Raw genomic sequence first — 17,909 nt, forward strand, 5'->3', positions numbered from 1 at the left:
AAGGCGCTTTCTGAAGCAATTGGTGCAACAGCAGCCTGCGACACAGCAGTCTGCAGCAATGCACAGCTGTATGCTTAGTATCTTTTTAAAAAGAAAAAAAATAAAGCAAGATAAATTAATTCTAACTAGAAAATTTTGAACCTGAATAATTCAGTCAGTATCCTAAAAAATATGACATTTTGCCTCATTAAACTTTTAGCAAGGCATCAGGTACTCTGCTCCTGGTGTGAAGGGTAATTTTGAAGCGGTCGGGCTATGTGGAAAATAAATAAATAAACGAAAGTACCTCTGCCTGGTGGATGTGATCTCAGGCATGTTCACTATGTGCAAAAGCTTTAGATGATGAAATATATATTACTCTTAAACACATGTCCTCTCTCTAGATGTCCACCTTCTTCCATCTGTGACACTCCTCCCTCTTTTCCCTTTCATCATACCTCCCCAACACCACCAAAATCGGAGTAACAACCCAAACTGTTCACACTAGTTGGAGAATTATCCTTATAACAATTATGAATTATTAGCAGGAACGGCCACACACACATCCCATGATAAAAGCACAGTCATCCCTGGTTTTCAAGGACTGCTCCGTTAGCTCAGACCTCTCCTTTCCTGCCAGAGTTGCTGCCAGTCATTTGCTCAAGCCACTGAAACAAAACAGACAAAAACCCCTGCTTTGATCCTCAATACAGAAGAAAAGCAAAAGAGACGACAAACATGAAAGGGCACCGGCGCCTTTGGAATATAAGAAAAGTGATTTCTTTATCAGAGGAGACTGGGCTGCCGGTGTCCCTGAGTTTTGCCACGGATCTCGTTTCATGTTTCAAACACCACAGCGCGTCAAACAAGACAGCACGACTCGCCCCTCACATCCACGACATTAAAATTTCCTGTAGGTTGTTCCGTATAAGCGCATTTTAAAATCGAGCTCCAAAACAGGTTATTCTAAGCCCGGGCTGTTAATACTGCAAGGTATCGAGGCCTCGGTCTTTTCCCTGGGGAATATTTAGCATTTCACAAAGCCGCCCCAGAGCTTTTCACTGGCACTTGCCCTGCCTTCATCTTACATAACTAGCACGGATTCAAAGCCTCCTCGTTTGCTGGCAAATGACAAAGCAAAATGGAAAAAAATATAATAATTTATAGGGCAAATCAGCCAGTCTGTGCTAAATGATTGCACTGAAATATATTCTAAATAAAATGTTAGCAGTTCTTTTAATTTCCTTGCAAGCTTCTTAATCAGATGCTTCAGGTATGGGCCAGCCTGCAGGAACAGGGCCTGGCCTTCCCCAAGCACAGTTAAGAATTGCAAGAGTGACTTCTGCACAAAAAGAATTACGTATGGCTATAATCCAAATAAAATTATACTGTATTGCTGCTACAGAAGCAAAATTTGAAATTTTCCTGCCTACAAGAGAATAAAATAAAGAACTTCTGATCCCTTCTAAACTGCTATTCCTTGGTGTGACAGCAATAAGGCTGCCAGTGTATAAATGAACTGTGATTTGTCCAGCTCTGTTGGCTAATACCACCCCAATGTGTCTGATTAAGTGAGATCACAGATAGGAGCCAATTTAATAAATCAGGATTTAGGGGGAAAAAATTACAGACATAAGATTATTTGTACTCTAGATCGTTACAGAAAATAGAGATCACAAGAAACATCAGAGGATCAATAATGAACTCAAGGTGAACAGCAGAGCAAATCACATACAGCAGGCAATTATTTTAGCTGTACATAAATTCTCTTTGCACAACTCATTTTCCACCAAGAAGCTGAGAATGAAAAGAGCTTCTTATACTCTGCTGTCTGTTATCCTCAGCAAAAAAAATGGGTCTGATAGAAGACTAAAATGACATTACCTATTGCTTTTTATAACTGTTTTGGAAAAAAAGGCTGTCCATTTGGCTTTGCTTAGGGCCTGTTAGCATTAATGACAATTCTGCAAGGTCAGTTTAAGAGCAGTGATTAAAGGAGCATGCAACTGAATTAAATAAAGTAATGATTCATTGTAATCCATAATCATAAGGTGGGGGAATTACAAAAATTATGTCTCAGATAAAAGCATATTGCACAAACGTTATGCTAAAGTAATAGAAATGGATGAAAAGTTGAATATAAAGCAATAAAATGTTGTATTTAAACTTTTTCTTCTTAATTTACTAAAATAATAATTTATAAATGTAATATTCCATGTTGCACAAATGTCAAAGTTTATCTCCTTTTAATTTACTAACACATAATGAGAAAAATATCAATTTATAATTTAAAAAAAAAACTTCTTAAAACTTTATGAAGGAAATCCTGCTCTCACTTAAAACTGCACAACTCTGAAAGTTGAGTTAACAAAGAAATTCCAAATTACATCATAGTAAAAGAAAGAGAAAAAAAAAAGTGTCACTACCTGTCACTTAGTAATTTATTAATAGTAACAATTCTGTATAAAGCCGTCTGAGAAATGTTTCCGAGCAGCTTGAGCTTATATTAATTGCTTGAGCTGATTAGATCAATGACAGCCGAGATGAGGTAATTATTGAGGTCACCAGGCCCACGGGCAGTGGGGTTTATGTGCTTCAGAAATCCACCCACCTGGCACACACGCTTCCGTGTTAGCCGTGCAAAACAACTTAGGGTGACCTTTTAGAGCAAGAATTTGCAACAACTTATTCACCTAGAACCTGAAAAAAAAAAAAAAAAAAAAAAAAAAAAAAAAAAAAAAAAAAAAAAAAAAAAAAAAAAAAAAAAAAAAAAAAAAAAAAAAAAAAAAAAAAAGGGAACTTAAAGCTATAAAAAGGGATTGGACAAGTGCAAAAGCAAATTCCAGCATGGACTGATGTGGCAACATGTCAGACTCGGTGACTCCGCAAAGGCACAGAGTAGCCTAAAGCAGGAGCTGGTTTCCAAAAGCTGACTTAAATGACACCATCCAACTGAAGGCACAAAAAATGTCACCTTCCGCTCACAGCACGACAAACACCACCAAAAAATTTATTCCCCCATGTGAATGTCATTCCTCTATAAAAAAAAAATGCCTATCTCCAAATACATAGATATCCCACAGCTTTCCCCTCCCCTTGCTTTTTCTGCTCCTCTTCCTTCACAAATACATCTTGCATCCATGAGGCTACACGTCTTTAAGTAAAGGTATAGCTTAGTATATGTATCATTGCCGCAAAAAAAATCCCCTCTTAAGCTTCCCTAGTCTAAATCTACTGTAATCACCTCTAAAAATAGTTTCAGGAAAGTTCACTTTACTCTGCATGCAGCATCGTGTGTTATACAACAAATAAAACCAGTGCCACTTGTGCAATAGATGATGGGATAGCAGGAGAGGCTTTTGCCTGACAGTAAAATTAGCGTGGCTCTCCTGATGTGAGGAAAACTGGAGCATTATACAAAAAGCAACAATCCTTCTTCTCACTCCTGTGGGGAACCGTTCTGCATCCTCCTGATCTTCCTAGCTGGAAAACTCTCCTATTTTTGTGTGAGAAAAAAAATGATTATTGAGCCACCAGCACCAGTCAAGTTGCAGCGGGTTGGGGAGCTGCTATTGCTAGTGACCGCAGGTGGCTGCAATAAAAGAAAGGAACTGAATAAAGAAGTGTTTATGGAAAAAGAGGATGATGAGCCTGCCAGCGTACTGCAGGCTGAAGTGGCATTTGATGTATTCAAAACAGTACAAAATTAAGCTTTGCAATGTATGTGAGCTCCCTAGTCAGGGCAGAACTATGGGAGGTGTAATTCTGGAGAGGGACTGTTTAGGGACACTTAAAGGAAATTGGCTTCATAAGCATAACATTTATTTAAAATTATCTGACAGTTCCCCAACTGAAGTGGTTTACTTCCACTAACCATTAACTAAAAGGAAGACACTCCTGGATTGAACAACATGGCCAATCCATGAAGAATTCCATTTATGGAAAAAAGTTCTATATCCTATTTATGGCTTGCCTGACTGCAAAGGATAAAAAACACTGTGGCAAGATGGTAGATAAAGTATCACAATTTTTATAAGTTTAAATTCCCTGTCTTCAGCTTAGTTGGACCGTCACACCGGGTACATCTACTAGATAATATCATTTTTGACAAATAATGTGGCCTTTCTAATCCTAGATTTACTGCTTTTATAGCACCTACTAATCAGTGTTAATACTGTCAAATGTTAGTGATAGATTTTGCTAGTGTTGACAGTAATAATACATGATACATACAGTCAAATTCATGCATTCTCTTTGCTGTATTTTTCAATATTTGTGCTAGACAGATATTTCAAAATCTGTGCTAGACTGGGTCATACTCCTCTCTGACTTAGAAGTCAGGGAAGAGCATTCATAAGCAAGAAGTGAGAAGTCAGATTTTGGGAAATGATGTAAACCATGTACTTAACTTTAAGGAGAGATTTCTGATGCAAACACAGAAGACAGTTCCACCCCAAATCCTGTGTCTGTAGATGGAGGTGCTCCAATCATTAGCAACCCACACCAGAACATATCTGAAGTTATCATAATGATCTTCCTATTGACTGCATTATTGAAGTATGATGTTTTTTCATATAAGAAGGAGCTAAATAAAATAGCCCTCAAAGATAGATGAGCCAAGTCAGCGTAGGCCCCATATCTCATGTGCCATGCAACAACAGTTCCAACACAACACGCTCTCTCAGCACCTAAGACCTTTAAGAAAGTTCAGAGATCGACTTCAACGTGAGCTCCAAGACTTGGATCTTACGGACACAGCTGTAATTTCTGCCCTCTAGACACATATCTACACTCACACACATTTAAGATAAGCAGAAGGGTCTGCAGCATTTTGAGACAAATATTTTATGTCTCAAATTTCATTTTATGTCTCAAATTAAGTGTATTTCACATTCAGAAGCAATGTGAAATGGACTTCGTTCACTTTGTTTGTAAGACATGCAAAAAGTTATTTCCTTTAATGGAAGTAATAGTAATTCCACTCTTCTTCTATGTGTTTAATGTATACATTTTCCTTTCTGTTATGCTTTTTCAGACATGGGCTTAGTGCAGCTTCTATCTGCTGCAAGAGGCTAATCAGTATTAGAATGCACTGCTTTTTCATGAAATCTTTCCACAATTCACAAAAAAATGGTAAACAGAAAGTTTAAACGACACACTGGCCAAGATGTAAACACAAAACCTTTCACTCTCTCATGATCTATCACTTATTTTAACCTCATTGTCCAATAAGCAACAGTTTAAAAATCTCAGTACATTTTCACTTGGGGATTTCTCTGCAGATGCCACAGTCAATGACAACTTTGAAAGCACCTCTTGTGGCAATGAGGCCCTGTAGCTACGTAAAGAAAGCCATGCCCTGTGAGGAAAGCCTGAGAGAGCTGGGCCTGATCGGCCTTGAGAAGAGAAGGCTGAGGGTGGATGTGAGGTGTTTATAAATACCTCAACGGAGGGAGTTAGGAGGATGGGGTGGCCTCTTTTCAGTGCTGGTCACTGATAGGACTAGAGGAAACAGCCACAAACTGAAGCACCAAAAGTTCCACAGGAATTTAAGGAAAAATTTCTTAACAGTGTGGGTGTCAGAGCTCTGGAACAGGCTGCCAAGAGAGATTGTGGAGTCTCCTTCTCCGGAGGTCTTTAACACCCACTCGAATGCAGCCCTGTGCCCCGTGCTCTGGGTGACCCTGTGTATGCAGGGAGGTTGGACTACATGATCTCCAGAGGTCCCTTCCAACCTTTAGGATTTTATGATTCCCAACAAATTTCAGTTCCTTTCTGTAAAAGGAGTGAAGAGCTCTTTGCTGTGCCCTTTCACTCAGGATACATTTTCTGTTCTTCTTGTGAAACAGCATTTTTAATCAGAGATAAATGAACTTTGTTTTGCTAGTGTTTCTGAAGGATCCTGACTGTGAAATCAAATCAGACTCCAATCTTGTAAAGAGTCCAGGAGCCCATCAGCAGTTAATCTGCTACTGAAAACAAGGGTCTGACTGGTCAAAAAACAAATTAACTTGATGGAGGAAAGTTCATCAGGGTAGAAGCTCATCCTGGCAAAAGCCTTCACAAGGATAAAAAATTGCATGCCCTTCTCGTGACAGCAGAGAGGCAGGACTATCCGCACTTGTACAGTTAAAAGCACTGCTCTGTTTCCTAAGCCTTTGCCCTGAAGAACCTGCAAGAGCACTAAGCCCAGTCTCTATCTCTGGCCCAGTCTGCCATTTGCTGGTAAACTGTGTAATGACAGGCCAGGATACACAATGGTAGAATTGCCTCTTCTTCCCAATCTCCCATCTTCTCAGTCTTGTGAACAACATGGCTTCTTTTCCCATAGAGCTTTTAATAACAACTATTACTGATGGCTATGGACAATAACCCATGTAATATATGGGTGGACAATATTTCCTCTCTTTGCTTCCACTAGGTAGGAAGTTTACCAGGTTCCTGGTCCATCCGTGTCCATTTTTTCTTCACATGTTAGACAGGCTCCCACACATTCACAGCTTGCTGGAGACCAAGCTCACTAACCAGTAAGATAGAAAAAATCAAATCAGTTCCTTCTATTTTAGAAAGTAACAGACTGCGTAGGATTTGAATTGCATTGGATTTGAAAAGCCAGCGTACATTACATTTCCCATAAAGAAATAGCTACTTCCTGGCAAGATTAGCATCATTCTATCAAAAGTGCATCTTTTTTTCTTAACAAAAGGGAAAAAGATGCCAAGAAAGCACAAGGCTAAATCACGCTACCAGGACTGGATTTCAAGTCCTGGCTAGCAGCAGTACATTAATTTAGCACCGTGTTTAGGCAACAGGCTCATCCATAATGATTCTGCTTATCTGCCAGAGACTCAGCCTGACTTTTTGTTTGAGCACCATAAGAGTGGATTAATGCAGTCAGAAGGACTTATTTTTTTCCCCCAGTAGCTCAATATTTTTCAAAGATTAAAAAAAAAAAAGAAAAAAAAAGATTGTTCTAAGGCATTTTAAGAACCCTGTCCCAGTTACAGCTCTTCTATTTTATTATCTCAATTGTCTGTATTAGGTTTCACCTCCTGCTGCAGCTGCAATAAGCACCAAGGCATGGGCAGAGCGCTCAGCTAAGGTACCAATTGTGTTTAGCAGAGATCCCGAGGCGTCAGCCTCCCATTTCACAGCAAAAGTGCTGGCATTTCCTTCTCTCTGTCGCTTTGCCACCAAAGGCAAAAACGTGTGGGTCGCTCTTTCCACCAGAGGAAGATCCTTGCAGCCAGCCCCGACCTTGGATGGGCCACAGAGGCTGCCGTGGAGGACAGGTGCCCTCGTGAGCGATGCTGGGGCAGGCGGGCAGGCTGGCGCGTGCGGGGACCCGCGTCCTGCTCCGCTGGACCTGTGAGGACAGCGGCACCTGCAGAGGTTTCCAGGTGGAAAAGAAAAATGGGCTGAAATTTCTCTGTCTGAAAATGAGCCTGGCTGCCTGCAGACACCAGTCAGCTACAGCGGTAGAGAGGATGCCTATAAATCAAATTTTCTTTTGTTTTTGTGCTGCCCAGGCCCACAGGATCAGGGGAACAATTTACTAAGAAATGAAACATCTTTGCCTTGAATACAGGTACCTTTACCTTGAATACATCTTTACCTTGAATACAGGTGATTCCATTAATAACTGTGCAATACTTGTCATTCACAATGACGAAGAACATGATAGAAAAGGAAGCCCAGGATCATTAACAGTAAACAGGAACCATGAGAAGCTGAAAAGTGACAGGGTAACCATTCAGTTTTCAGTTCATCCACCTCACGACATTTGTTTGACAGAGATTTTCAGTCTACTCAGAGGAGTTCATCAGCCTTCACCAGACTACTGCCCAACCTCTACCAGATCGGCTCAATAAACCCCTTCCACCAACTCAGGTGGGAGTTACATTTCAGATGAAATTCTGCCACCTGCGCAAAGGCTTTGGTTCACGGGGCAGCACCAATTATAGGAGATGTGAACCTTAACTTCAGAAAAAAATACTGTTTTCTGGTCATATTTACATCTACTTTTTTATTTCCCCTTTAAAGAAAAACAAAACCATGTGCTAAGTCATCATGCTCACCTGGATATCAGAAAATACAGAATGATAGCTTATTGTCTTGGTCTCTTCTTCAGGTCATGCATAAGAAAAGTAGTTTTTAGGCCCAGACTTAACAGCATATATCTTTGCATATATCTTCATTTATTCCAATGAAACTAAGGCATGAACTGTTTCATCAGTGTGTGTGGGTTTTTTTTTTTTAATATCAGATGACTCCAGCTTAAAAATTTACTCATGGACAAAAATTCCCTTGCATAGTTTTAAATTTATTTTCAAAGAATCAGTTTGCCAAATCAGTTCTGATTCCTCTGTCACTTCCACTAAAACGTTCAACACTCATTAGAAATGCCTGAGGACAGGCTGGGAGACTGTCCTTTCCCCTGGCACTTATTTTTAATTCAAAAGCAATTAAGGTGACTTAAGTCTGTGTCAAAGAGTTGCACTGATGTAAAAAAAAGATAGGAAGTTTTGGAATTGTTTTTCTATTTCTCTGACATATCTATTGAAGGGCAAAATGTCAGGTCTTTGTATTTCTACCTCAAAATTATGGGCTGGACATTTCCTGTACCATTCAGAGTCAGAGTCCTTCAAGTCACCCCTGGAAAGCTACAGACAATGGCAAATGCCCCAAATGAAGGTTTCCTGCAGTTAGCTAAGGCAACTAAAATTAGTTTCAGAATCCTGCAAGCAAAAATAACATTCTTCCCCTTCATATTTGGAAATTTTATTTGTAATATTTCCACAATAGAACTATAGTAAGTGAAACAATTGCGCTAACTAATATTGCCTCCAATAATCCTAAAACTCCCGCTAGGACAAATAGACTTCAAAATCACGTATTTAGTGATAACTAGAAGAGATGCAATTAACTACATTCCCATGAGGAAGGGGCAAACACAGCACTTTGGGGCAGATATTCAAAGTCTGAGCAGGGTACGAAGTCCCAATGGAATTGAAGGTCAGATACTAAAACTCCAGAGGAAAAAAACAGTATTCCTTGCTGACACAGGATAGCTGGGAGGCGGAGGGCAGGGAGATCAGTTTATATGGTGTCAGTGCTGTGTGAAGTGCAGAAGAGCAGCTGCATCACTGCACGCAGGGGAAACCCACAGCTCCATCCATGTGCCGCCCCGTTACAGGCCACACTTATTTATCTTCCTTTCGGGAGGAAATCTCCTCATAAACGTAATGGCTCAAATGCACCTAATGGGAACTTGCACGGAGACGAGTGATGCTGTAAATGTGCCGAGACATCAAAATTCAGTAACGTGCACACAAGCTATTCCAATTCAAGCAAGGTACTAACAAGATTATACGTACCCAGGACTCCACTTTGTTTTAGGGCAATTAAAGGGCCTATTCTACAAGCAATTACGCTCGCGAATATCTGTACACGCGAGCAGCCTTGCTGCATCCTCATGAGCAGAATTCATTTCTGTGTGGGGAGATTAAGTCTGTAATCCAGACAGAAGCAGGAGAAGATATTATAAACTCCAGAAACAGCAAAAAACGAAACAAAACTGAGCCAGCATCTCCTTCTCCCGTATCTGCAAGGCAGGTCATGGGGATGATGTGGCCACTCCAGGTAGGTAGGTGGCCACAGGGCAGCACCTGGAGCTGCAGCTGCATCCCACCCATTGGCACTTGTTGGGGAGGTCGGTGTTGCAACGTGTGGTGAGAAGAAGGTGTTTCCAGGGACCTTGAAATGCAGTGGCTTCCTTCTCCATCATCCCAAAATGGCAGTTTTGCCATCAAATCCTGGAGCGCCCTTGCTGCTGGAGAATAGAGCATTTCTAACCCAGCCTGGGCTTCCCACGTGGGGAGCTGCTCCGAAGCTCCAGCAGCACAACGGTGTCTCCTGATGTAATTACGCTGCTCAATTGGCCATGTAGACAGGGCTCTAGTGACTGAGTATTGAAAACTGCCTACAGCGTGGCAGCAAAAAGGAATAAAAAAGAAAGAAAGGAAAAGCTGTTGCTCCCAGCTGCCCAAGGCTTCTTCTGACTGAATATATACAGGCATTTGCTATGCAGTAGAGGTTGCCTCAGTGCAACTGGAAAACTCATCTACTGTGCTGGCAATTTTTACTAGCTTGGATAGGCTTCATAAGTCTGAACACTGCAGCTCCATTAATATTGGCATCTCATTTTCCCAAACCAGCCTATCTACTGCACAGTTCACCCGGAAGGTTATTCCTATTTAATGCTCTCTGTAGAAAGTAGAGAAATCCGTCAAGGGAATCCCCTCTAGAACCTGAGCTGTGGCTACAGCTTCTCTCTGGAAGCCTTTACCTGCAGGAGACTCCCAAACACGCAGAGCAGCCTCAGGGAGTTTTAATGAAATGTAATTTAAAACACACCTGATGCACACCAGGCTTCTCTGACACCAGCAACCCACACCTGTAAGGTCATACAAGAGCTGCTCCTCCTCCTCCTCACTGTCACTCTGCTTTATGACAATGAAAGAGCACTAACACACACTAGTCTTTCTATAAATCACCCGTCTTTTGCTCAGCTCTGTCACAAAGTAATTGCTACCAAAATGTGTAACGTGATTTAGAGTTTTTTAATCTTTTAGTCTGATGAAATGTCTAGGGAGATCTAAATATGTATTTTGATTCCTTGCATTCCTTATGCATTGTTTATATTTATTTCCAAAGCTTATATTATTCCCAAGCACACAGACAACACCGTGTGGTTAAAATTAATATCACAGAGATGTGTGTCTGTATCACAGACAGAGATGTGCTGTCTGTATCACCGGCAGCTCCTGTGCTGCATATGCAAAAGTAAACTTTAGTATATATTCCAATGGTCTTTTGACTCATCCCCTGAAACCTCAAGAAAGCCAGACAAAGTGACAGATGAACAAATCTCATATTTCCCAAAAAGGATACTATCAGAAGCATAAGAAGTAAGAGCTTCCAGGAAGGGGAATACCAAGGGGTTAGCAGCCCTTCCTTTCAGACCGACCGTGGTCCTGGACACTGGTCCTCCGGGAACCAAATCCGGAATCAGCACGTCCAGCACTGCCAGGATAACCCTGCTGGTCCTTAGCTCAGAGCTGAACAATTTGGGACTTTGGGGACTTTTGGATCCACTGATTCTCCTAAGACACTTGGAGTCATGTAACTCCCTGAAGCACTAATGCTGCACAGAGCAGTAACCTAATGCAAGGAACCTTCTCCATCCAAAGACTGGGAATAGCCCTAAGGCCAAGTATTTGTGCTGCTAAAACCCAGAGGGAAGTGGTACTGGAACCTAACTTTTCTTACTGCAGATTAAATATCTTTGTCCTTAATGAGGGGAAGACAGAAGAACCACAGGGCAGGGATCAGTCACTTCCATTGTGACACCTCAGGGACGCTCCTGGGATCCAAAGAATGCTACAGTCACAGGTTATGTCAGTGCACATGGAAACTGGTCATAATTGAATGCTAAAATATCACCATAAAAGAGCACAGAACTACAACTTGTTTTATTTTGGTCCTTTCATCCGAAGGAGCTTTTCTTTTCTTGTCAGATGTAGACTAGATAGCAACCCTGCCTATGCATTAATTTCAGGTAACTCTTTTAAAACACCAAATTAAAAGAACCCTCAGATTTGCCCCAAACTTGATTTTGGACAGCACTTTGTGCCTCAGTTAAGTTTCAAGGAAAGGCATTTAGTAACCTTTAAGCGAGGAAAATTAGTGCCAGTGATCCTTCTGGAGCAATTCCCCTGCAGTCCTGCGTCAAGAACATGAACTTGCACTTCACCCCGGGATGAAGGTGTCAGCAATCTCTTCATGCACTGTAAAACAAACCTCAAAGATCCTCCTGGAAAAACACAGTAAGGCTTATTGAGGTTGTATTTCATAGTGCTGTTACAGATACGCTCTATTAAAGACCCTGCTACAGAGTGGTCCTAATTATTGATGACAAATGTCTCAGAAAACGAGTCTTGCTCTTTGTTGATGAGAACATCAACAGATTTTAAATGTAGTTGTATTTAATTATACCTGGAGTCAACCTTGCTCAGCTGGGTACCTAGGATCATTCCTGCCTTGCTGAAGAGCTCTGTAGGTCCAAATATTCCATTTAAATGAAACACTTTCTAAATTAGAACAAAAAACAGTTGTTGTGATCTTTGTGTCTAGGCTACACTCAGGCTAAAAAAGGCTTCTCCTGTTCCATGCACTTGAGTTGTTAATTAGTGTATTTGCAATTTGGTTTGAACAGCTTCTGCTTTTTGCCATCTAACACTCTTTGCCTTGGTTTGCTTTTGTCTTGCTTCCTTCCTTCCTCTGAGAAATTAAATGTGCACAGAAACATATATATGTTTCTAGGGAATCTCTTGCTCAGTTTGGGTGCTTCTGTACTATCTTGAAGGATTTAAAATAGATGACTTTAGGGTCTTTTTGGAACTGTTTTGCCCCCTAAACAAAATCCCTTTTATGGTTTACTGCCATGATGCTAACTTTGGCAACACCTTTCTTGAGGTCTTCTCCCTGTAGGGGAGAGTATGAGAGAAGCCAAACTGTCTATGAGAAGAGGTCCACCCAACTGTGGCAGGTCACTAGCTGCAGCCATAGATTCCTTCCTCTCACGTGGGATCCCTTTACGTGAAAGGCAGTGTGTGACAGGCCTTTCTTTTCCAGGAGATCTTTATGCCTCACCAGAAAAGCACTGTTTTCCAGTATGCAACTGAATGACATAGATAGATGATGTAAATATGAGAAGCTGCAAAGACAAGTGAATGTTTTGCCCGTGTATCAACCCTAAAATATAGAGCTACAGAATGCATATTAATATAGATTATACCACACAGACAAATAACACAAAACCTTTTGAAGGCTGAGCTACAATCTGTTAAAGCAATACTTTTTTGACCTTCTCTTTCTCTCCATCCCATCCCTGATTGCTTTTAAAAAATTGGAGTTTTCTTCTTAATTCGGGGATTTTGAATTTGATTTGAGTTTACTTTTGGAATCAAAATATGATCATTCTTACTATAATAGCCTGCTATATGTGTTTTCTGTTTAAAAGAAAGTAATTTTTAAATTGTCAGAATGAAACTGTACTGTAGATTTATCTTTTGGCATGGACCATTTCTTTCTGCAAATGGACTGTACGGAAAAAAAATCTCCAAAAAAAATTCCAATAAATACATGCAACACAGAGTTGTAAACAAACATTAACTTGGCAAGAGAAGACTCTGAAAGCAATGGGACAAATCTGAGCAATTAAAAAATGTTATTAGCACAAAAGGAATATGCAACTCCTGAAGTTACTTTTTCATCAGAAAATGAGTTTTGTCTATGTAAAATGTGCAATGGCTTTTATATGAGGTGGGAACTTAAGAACTGTATAATTCCACAGAAAAGGCATTAGAAGGTCTGAGTGAAACTTTTCATTTGTCAGGTGAAGCTCTCTGAAAGATGTGGCATAATTACTGCAAAATAATGTGAATTTGACCTGATTTTCTGCCACGAGGATTTCAAAACTGCAGCTAAATCTGAAGCTAAAGATTCTCTGCAGAAAGGTTGCTCCCATCCCTTTCGCTTCCACATGGAAAGGTTATACTGTCCTGCACCACTATCCTGGGATGAGGGCATCTCCATGAGGGTTCACGTCCCATCCAGCAGCTGGAGACATCGAATTCACCTCATGCTTCACAACCGAGGCCTCCAGCAGCCGCTGGATCCAGACCTTCTTGTCTTTCCCTGCCACCAAGAACACGAGGCCTCCTCCAGGGCCTTACAGATGGGGTGGCTACAAGGCACAGGGTCCATCGTTGCCATCCCCACCGTGACCGCTGCAGGCACATCCAGCCCTCGTGCCTGACAGGCGGCTCCACGTGGCCATGGGGCACCGCAAGGGAGCTCTGGCTCCACCTCAGACCAGGCCAGACCTTCCCCACGGCGCAGAGGTACCTGTGGGAGCCTCCAAATCCGCACCGCCAGCTTTGCTGCTCCTGCATTAGCTGCTGAGGGTTCAGGCTACAGAATACACTGGCTTTGCCTGAGGAGGCAATCTGAGACGTGGAGACCCGTCAGCTCCTCACTCCCACCTCCACGCCATAGTTTGCTGCCCTCCCCCTGATGTGCCAATTCCATCTTTTTTTTTTTTTTTTAAATATATTTGGGTCTTTTCTAGAGCTTTACTGTAAATGAGATCATTGAAATAATCTGCTTTTAAAATAATCCTTTTTAGGGAGAAGGTTGCTGTAGTCTACAAAGAGCTCCCATAAAACTGGCACAATTGCTACAAACTGGAGCATAATCACGGAAATGGGCAGCCTGGGATGGAGAGGAGCAGGAATTTCTCAAAGCAGTTTCTCTCGCTCTAGTATACCATTAACTACATTTGGAATTTGAATCCCTCTTTTCCCCTTGAGGCTTTTAAAGGGTTATTTCTTCCCTCTGACCTCAGAGTAGAGGGAATCATGCAAAAAGTTCAAGAGATTCTCAGGGAGTTTCTAATGAGATATAGTCCTATGTGCACCTGGACAAACGTGAACCCAAGAGCACTAAATAAAGACTTCCAAAACATATGCATTATTTTGCACGCAAAAATCACCAATTTTGACAGGATTTTCAAGTCACTTGCCCACTTAAAGCCACTCAGGTTTCCTCTCATGAATGTTTCCATTATGGAACTCATCCCATCACACAGAATAGGAAATCCTGGAACAGTTTTTCTGTTTGTTTGTTTTGAAATTGGTTCATGCAAACCACAAGTAAAAACATCTTAGCTTTAATATAAGCAGTAACAGTACCAGTGAGCTGAGCGACCGCTGCAAATCTTTGAGTAACATCATTACTCAAACGGGACAGTTCCGTATTTACCCGGGAAGCTGTTTCCCACATTTTGCCTTCGAACCTGGGGGTATCTCAGACAGCCTGAAACTCCTGGCCAGGGAGCTCAGTGCCTGAAACTATGTGAGGAACAGTTAATAAATAAATAAGTAAATAAATAGATAAATAGATAAATAGAAGGGGAAAAAAAAAAAAGAAAAAAACAGCAAGTCTCAAGCAATGGTCAGGACATCCCCAAATAGGTCACACCTGCCAAATATAGTAAGAATGGTTAAAAAAAAAAAAAAAAAAAAAATCCGATTTTTAGCAAGGAGTTTCCTGAGCGCTCCTGGGCTTTTGCAGGAAGGGGATTGGGGCTCGCACGTCTATACGCTTACACTCCCACGCGCGGAGGAGCGCGGAGAAGCGCCCGGGGACCCGCAGGAGCGCGGAGGGACGCGGGGCTGCGCGGAGGGACCTGGAGGGGCGCGGGGAGGTGCGGGGGGACCCGGGGCGCGCGAGGCAGCGCGGAACAGCGCGGAGGGGCGCGGGCAGCGCGGAGGGGCGCGGGGCAGCGCGGAGGGGCGCGGGCAGCGCGGAGGGGCGCGGGGCAGCGCGGAGGAGCCCCGGGCAGCGCGGAGGGGCGCGGGGCAGCGCGGAGGAGCCCCGGGCATCGCGGAGGGGCGCGGGCATGGCGGGGCCCCGCGGAGCGCGGCGCCGGGTGCTCACCCGCCGGTTGCGGTCGGTCTCGCGCACCTCGTGCTCCTCGGGGCCCTGGCGCAGCAGGGCGCGCAGCACCACGGCGTTGTTGGCGCAGCAGGCGCGGAAGAGGCTCAGCGCCTCGGGGCTCTCGGGGCTCTCGCGGCCCAGCGACCAGCCGCACTCGTCCTCGTCCTCGGGCCCGCCCGGCGGGTAGAACGAGTCGTCCGAGGCGATGCTGCACGTGTCGGGCAGCTCCGAGAAGTCCTCGTACTCCTCGCACTCTTCCTCCTCCTCCTCCTCCTCTTCGTCCCCGTCCCGCGGCTCGTCCTGCCCCTCGGCGGCGGCGGCGGCGCCGGGCGGGCCCGGCTGCTCCCGCTGCCCCGCCAGCTTCCCGCCCTAGGGGCGCCCCATGCGCCCCGCCGCCCTTCCCGCGGCTCTTTCCCGGCGGGATTTGCGCCGCTCCGAGCTGCCCTGCGGAGCGGCGCCGGGAGCGGCGCAGGCGGCGCGAGCCTCCCGGCCCCTAATCCGCTCCGCATCCCTCGCAGGAGATTTGGGGCTCCGGCTTAGCCGCTGACATCAGGCGCGCCGCTCCGCCGAGGCCGCGGCCCCTTTCGCCGCAACAAGCTCCCGCCTCGCGGCCCGAGGGGCTCCCCTGGGAAAAGCGGGGTTCCCGCAGGGAGAGCCCGAGCCGTCCCCGGCGTTGGGACGCACGGAAGGGGCCGTGGGGAGCGCGGGGCTGCAGCCGGCGGGGAGGCGGCCCCCGCGCGCGGGACTCCCGTCTGCAACGGGGGGTGCCCGTTCGGAGCAAGGGGAAGAGGCACACCAGAGTGAGGGCGCTTACAGGGACAACTGCTCTTCCAGGCCGGAATTCCCAGCACCAGCACCCGCTGCTGACCCCGTGCAGGGGTATTAGGTACATCATTTTTAGACAAAACGCTTAAAGACGAAGTTGAGGGGAATAACGCGTCCCTGGACTGAGTTCCTGCTTTGCCACAGTTCTGTAACACCTGCTCTCTCCGTCTTTTTTATTTTTTTTCCTTTCAAACGGCATGGATTAGCACAATTCCCTGGCAGGGAAATGGTGGGGAATGCCCTTGAGCCACCAAAACGGGGTATAGCTGCACAAGGTGAAAGTCCAGGGTCCAAGTCAGAGGGAGATGAACAGACCTGCATTTCTGCACGGGGTGGCATTCACGTTTGCTTTTAATTTCAAGTAAGGTATGACTTGGAAGTCAAACATAAAGATGAGTGAAGGGGCTAGAGTAGTCGCTGTTCACAGTCTTTGGAGAAAACTACACGTGAAGCAGACACCACAGGTGCTCAAAAGACCAGAGGCCCCTTGAGGCTCTCCAGAGCATGGACAGATGAGGCAGTGGAGGCTCTGGCAGAAGGATGTCTGTAATCAGAATTAGTAATAAATAGCTCCCCAATTGGCTGCCTCTGCAAAGCGGCTCATCTGGGAAGAAATGAGATTAAACTGCTCGCTCACCTCCGGACACCTCTGAGGCCCCGGCTGGTGCTGACGCTGCCCGTCTCCTGTCATTTCCACAGGTGAGGAGAGGCTGACGTGTAGGGCAGCCCACGGATCAGCTGCTGCAGCCGCTCACGCCTCTGCAGGGCTGACTTTTTCTTCTTTTTGCCAATTTGTCAAGTGGTTTGCTTTTGAATTCCCAAAGCTCCAGAGCTTTGACAAAGCTCCACAGCCACCTTTCGTTTCCTGCTCCAGCAGCATCTCTGTTTCCTAGGGTATCACTTGGAGCTGGGAAGAACTGTGTTTTTCCTGGAGAACCAGCAGCTCACAGGGCACATTTGCATTCTCCTCATCCTCAGCTTCCTAGAAAGACTTAGAGCTCGGGAAGGCTTGGAGCCCCAAATTTTGTCTTACGTGTTATAAATGCTGGTCTGATAAAAGGTACTGTCTTGCCCTTGTACCTGATGTGCCTGATGCACATCAAGCAGGATGTAGGTGGAGATGCAGACCACTGGTAGGAACCGAGACCTCTGATAATCATTGTACCTGTGTGAGGATTTACTACAAAATTTCTGTGCAATATGCTGAATAAGGTACAGGCTATAGTCACATTCAGTAGCAAAAGGAAAAAAAAATTACTAGAGGGGAACAATGCCAATTTATTTCAATTTAGGAAGAAATGTCTGTAAGACACATTTTTTTATGTAACCTTCTGATACTCACCTGACAGGTGAATAGGGACAACAACTACTAGAGAAGAAACTCAGTTTTTAGCCTTTTTCCTATCTGACATTTCATGACAGCTGCTCTGGCGTGACATACTCCTTATTATTTTCCTCTTGCCAAGTCTGGTGTGCTTGGTGGCTGATTAATGGCTCTTTATCCTAAGTCTGAAGCTGCCAAACACTCACTGCTGCTCTGG

General features: G+C 44.1%; 1 protein-coding gene across 1 annotated transcript in view; it reads right to left on the bottom strand.

Annotated features, from left to right (window-relative positions):
• The window catches only part of ANKRD33B (ankyrin repeat domain 33B), a gene marked incomplete at its 5' end in the record, with an annotated part of 29,623 nt that extends 13,753 nt beyond the window's left edge, over positions 1–15,870 (bottom strand). The window contains one exon of the mRNA XM_026048547.1: positions 15,544–15,870. Coding sequence (XP_025904332.1) covers positions 15,544–15,870 — 327 coding nt within the window. The remainder of the gene's footprint in view (positions 1–15,543) is intronic.
• Positions 15,871–17,909: the final 2,039 nt, after the last annotated feature.

This window comes from Nothoprocta perdicaria, unplaced genomic scaffold, assembly GCF_003342845.1.
Source record: "Nothoprocta perdicaria isolate Ctin4 unplaced genomic scaffold, notPer1 scaffold_55, whole genome shotgun sequence".
In the NCBI taxonomy this organism is placed as follows: domain Eukaryota; kingdom Metazoa; phylum Chordata; class Aves; order Tinamiformes; family Tinamidae; genus Nothoprocta; species Nothoprocta perdicaria.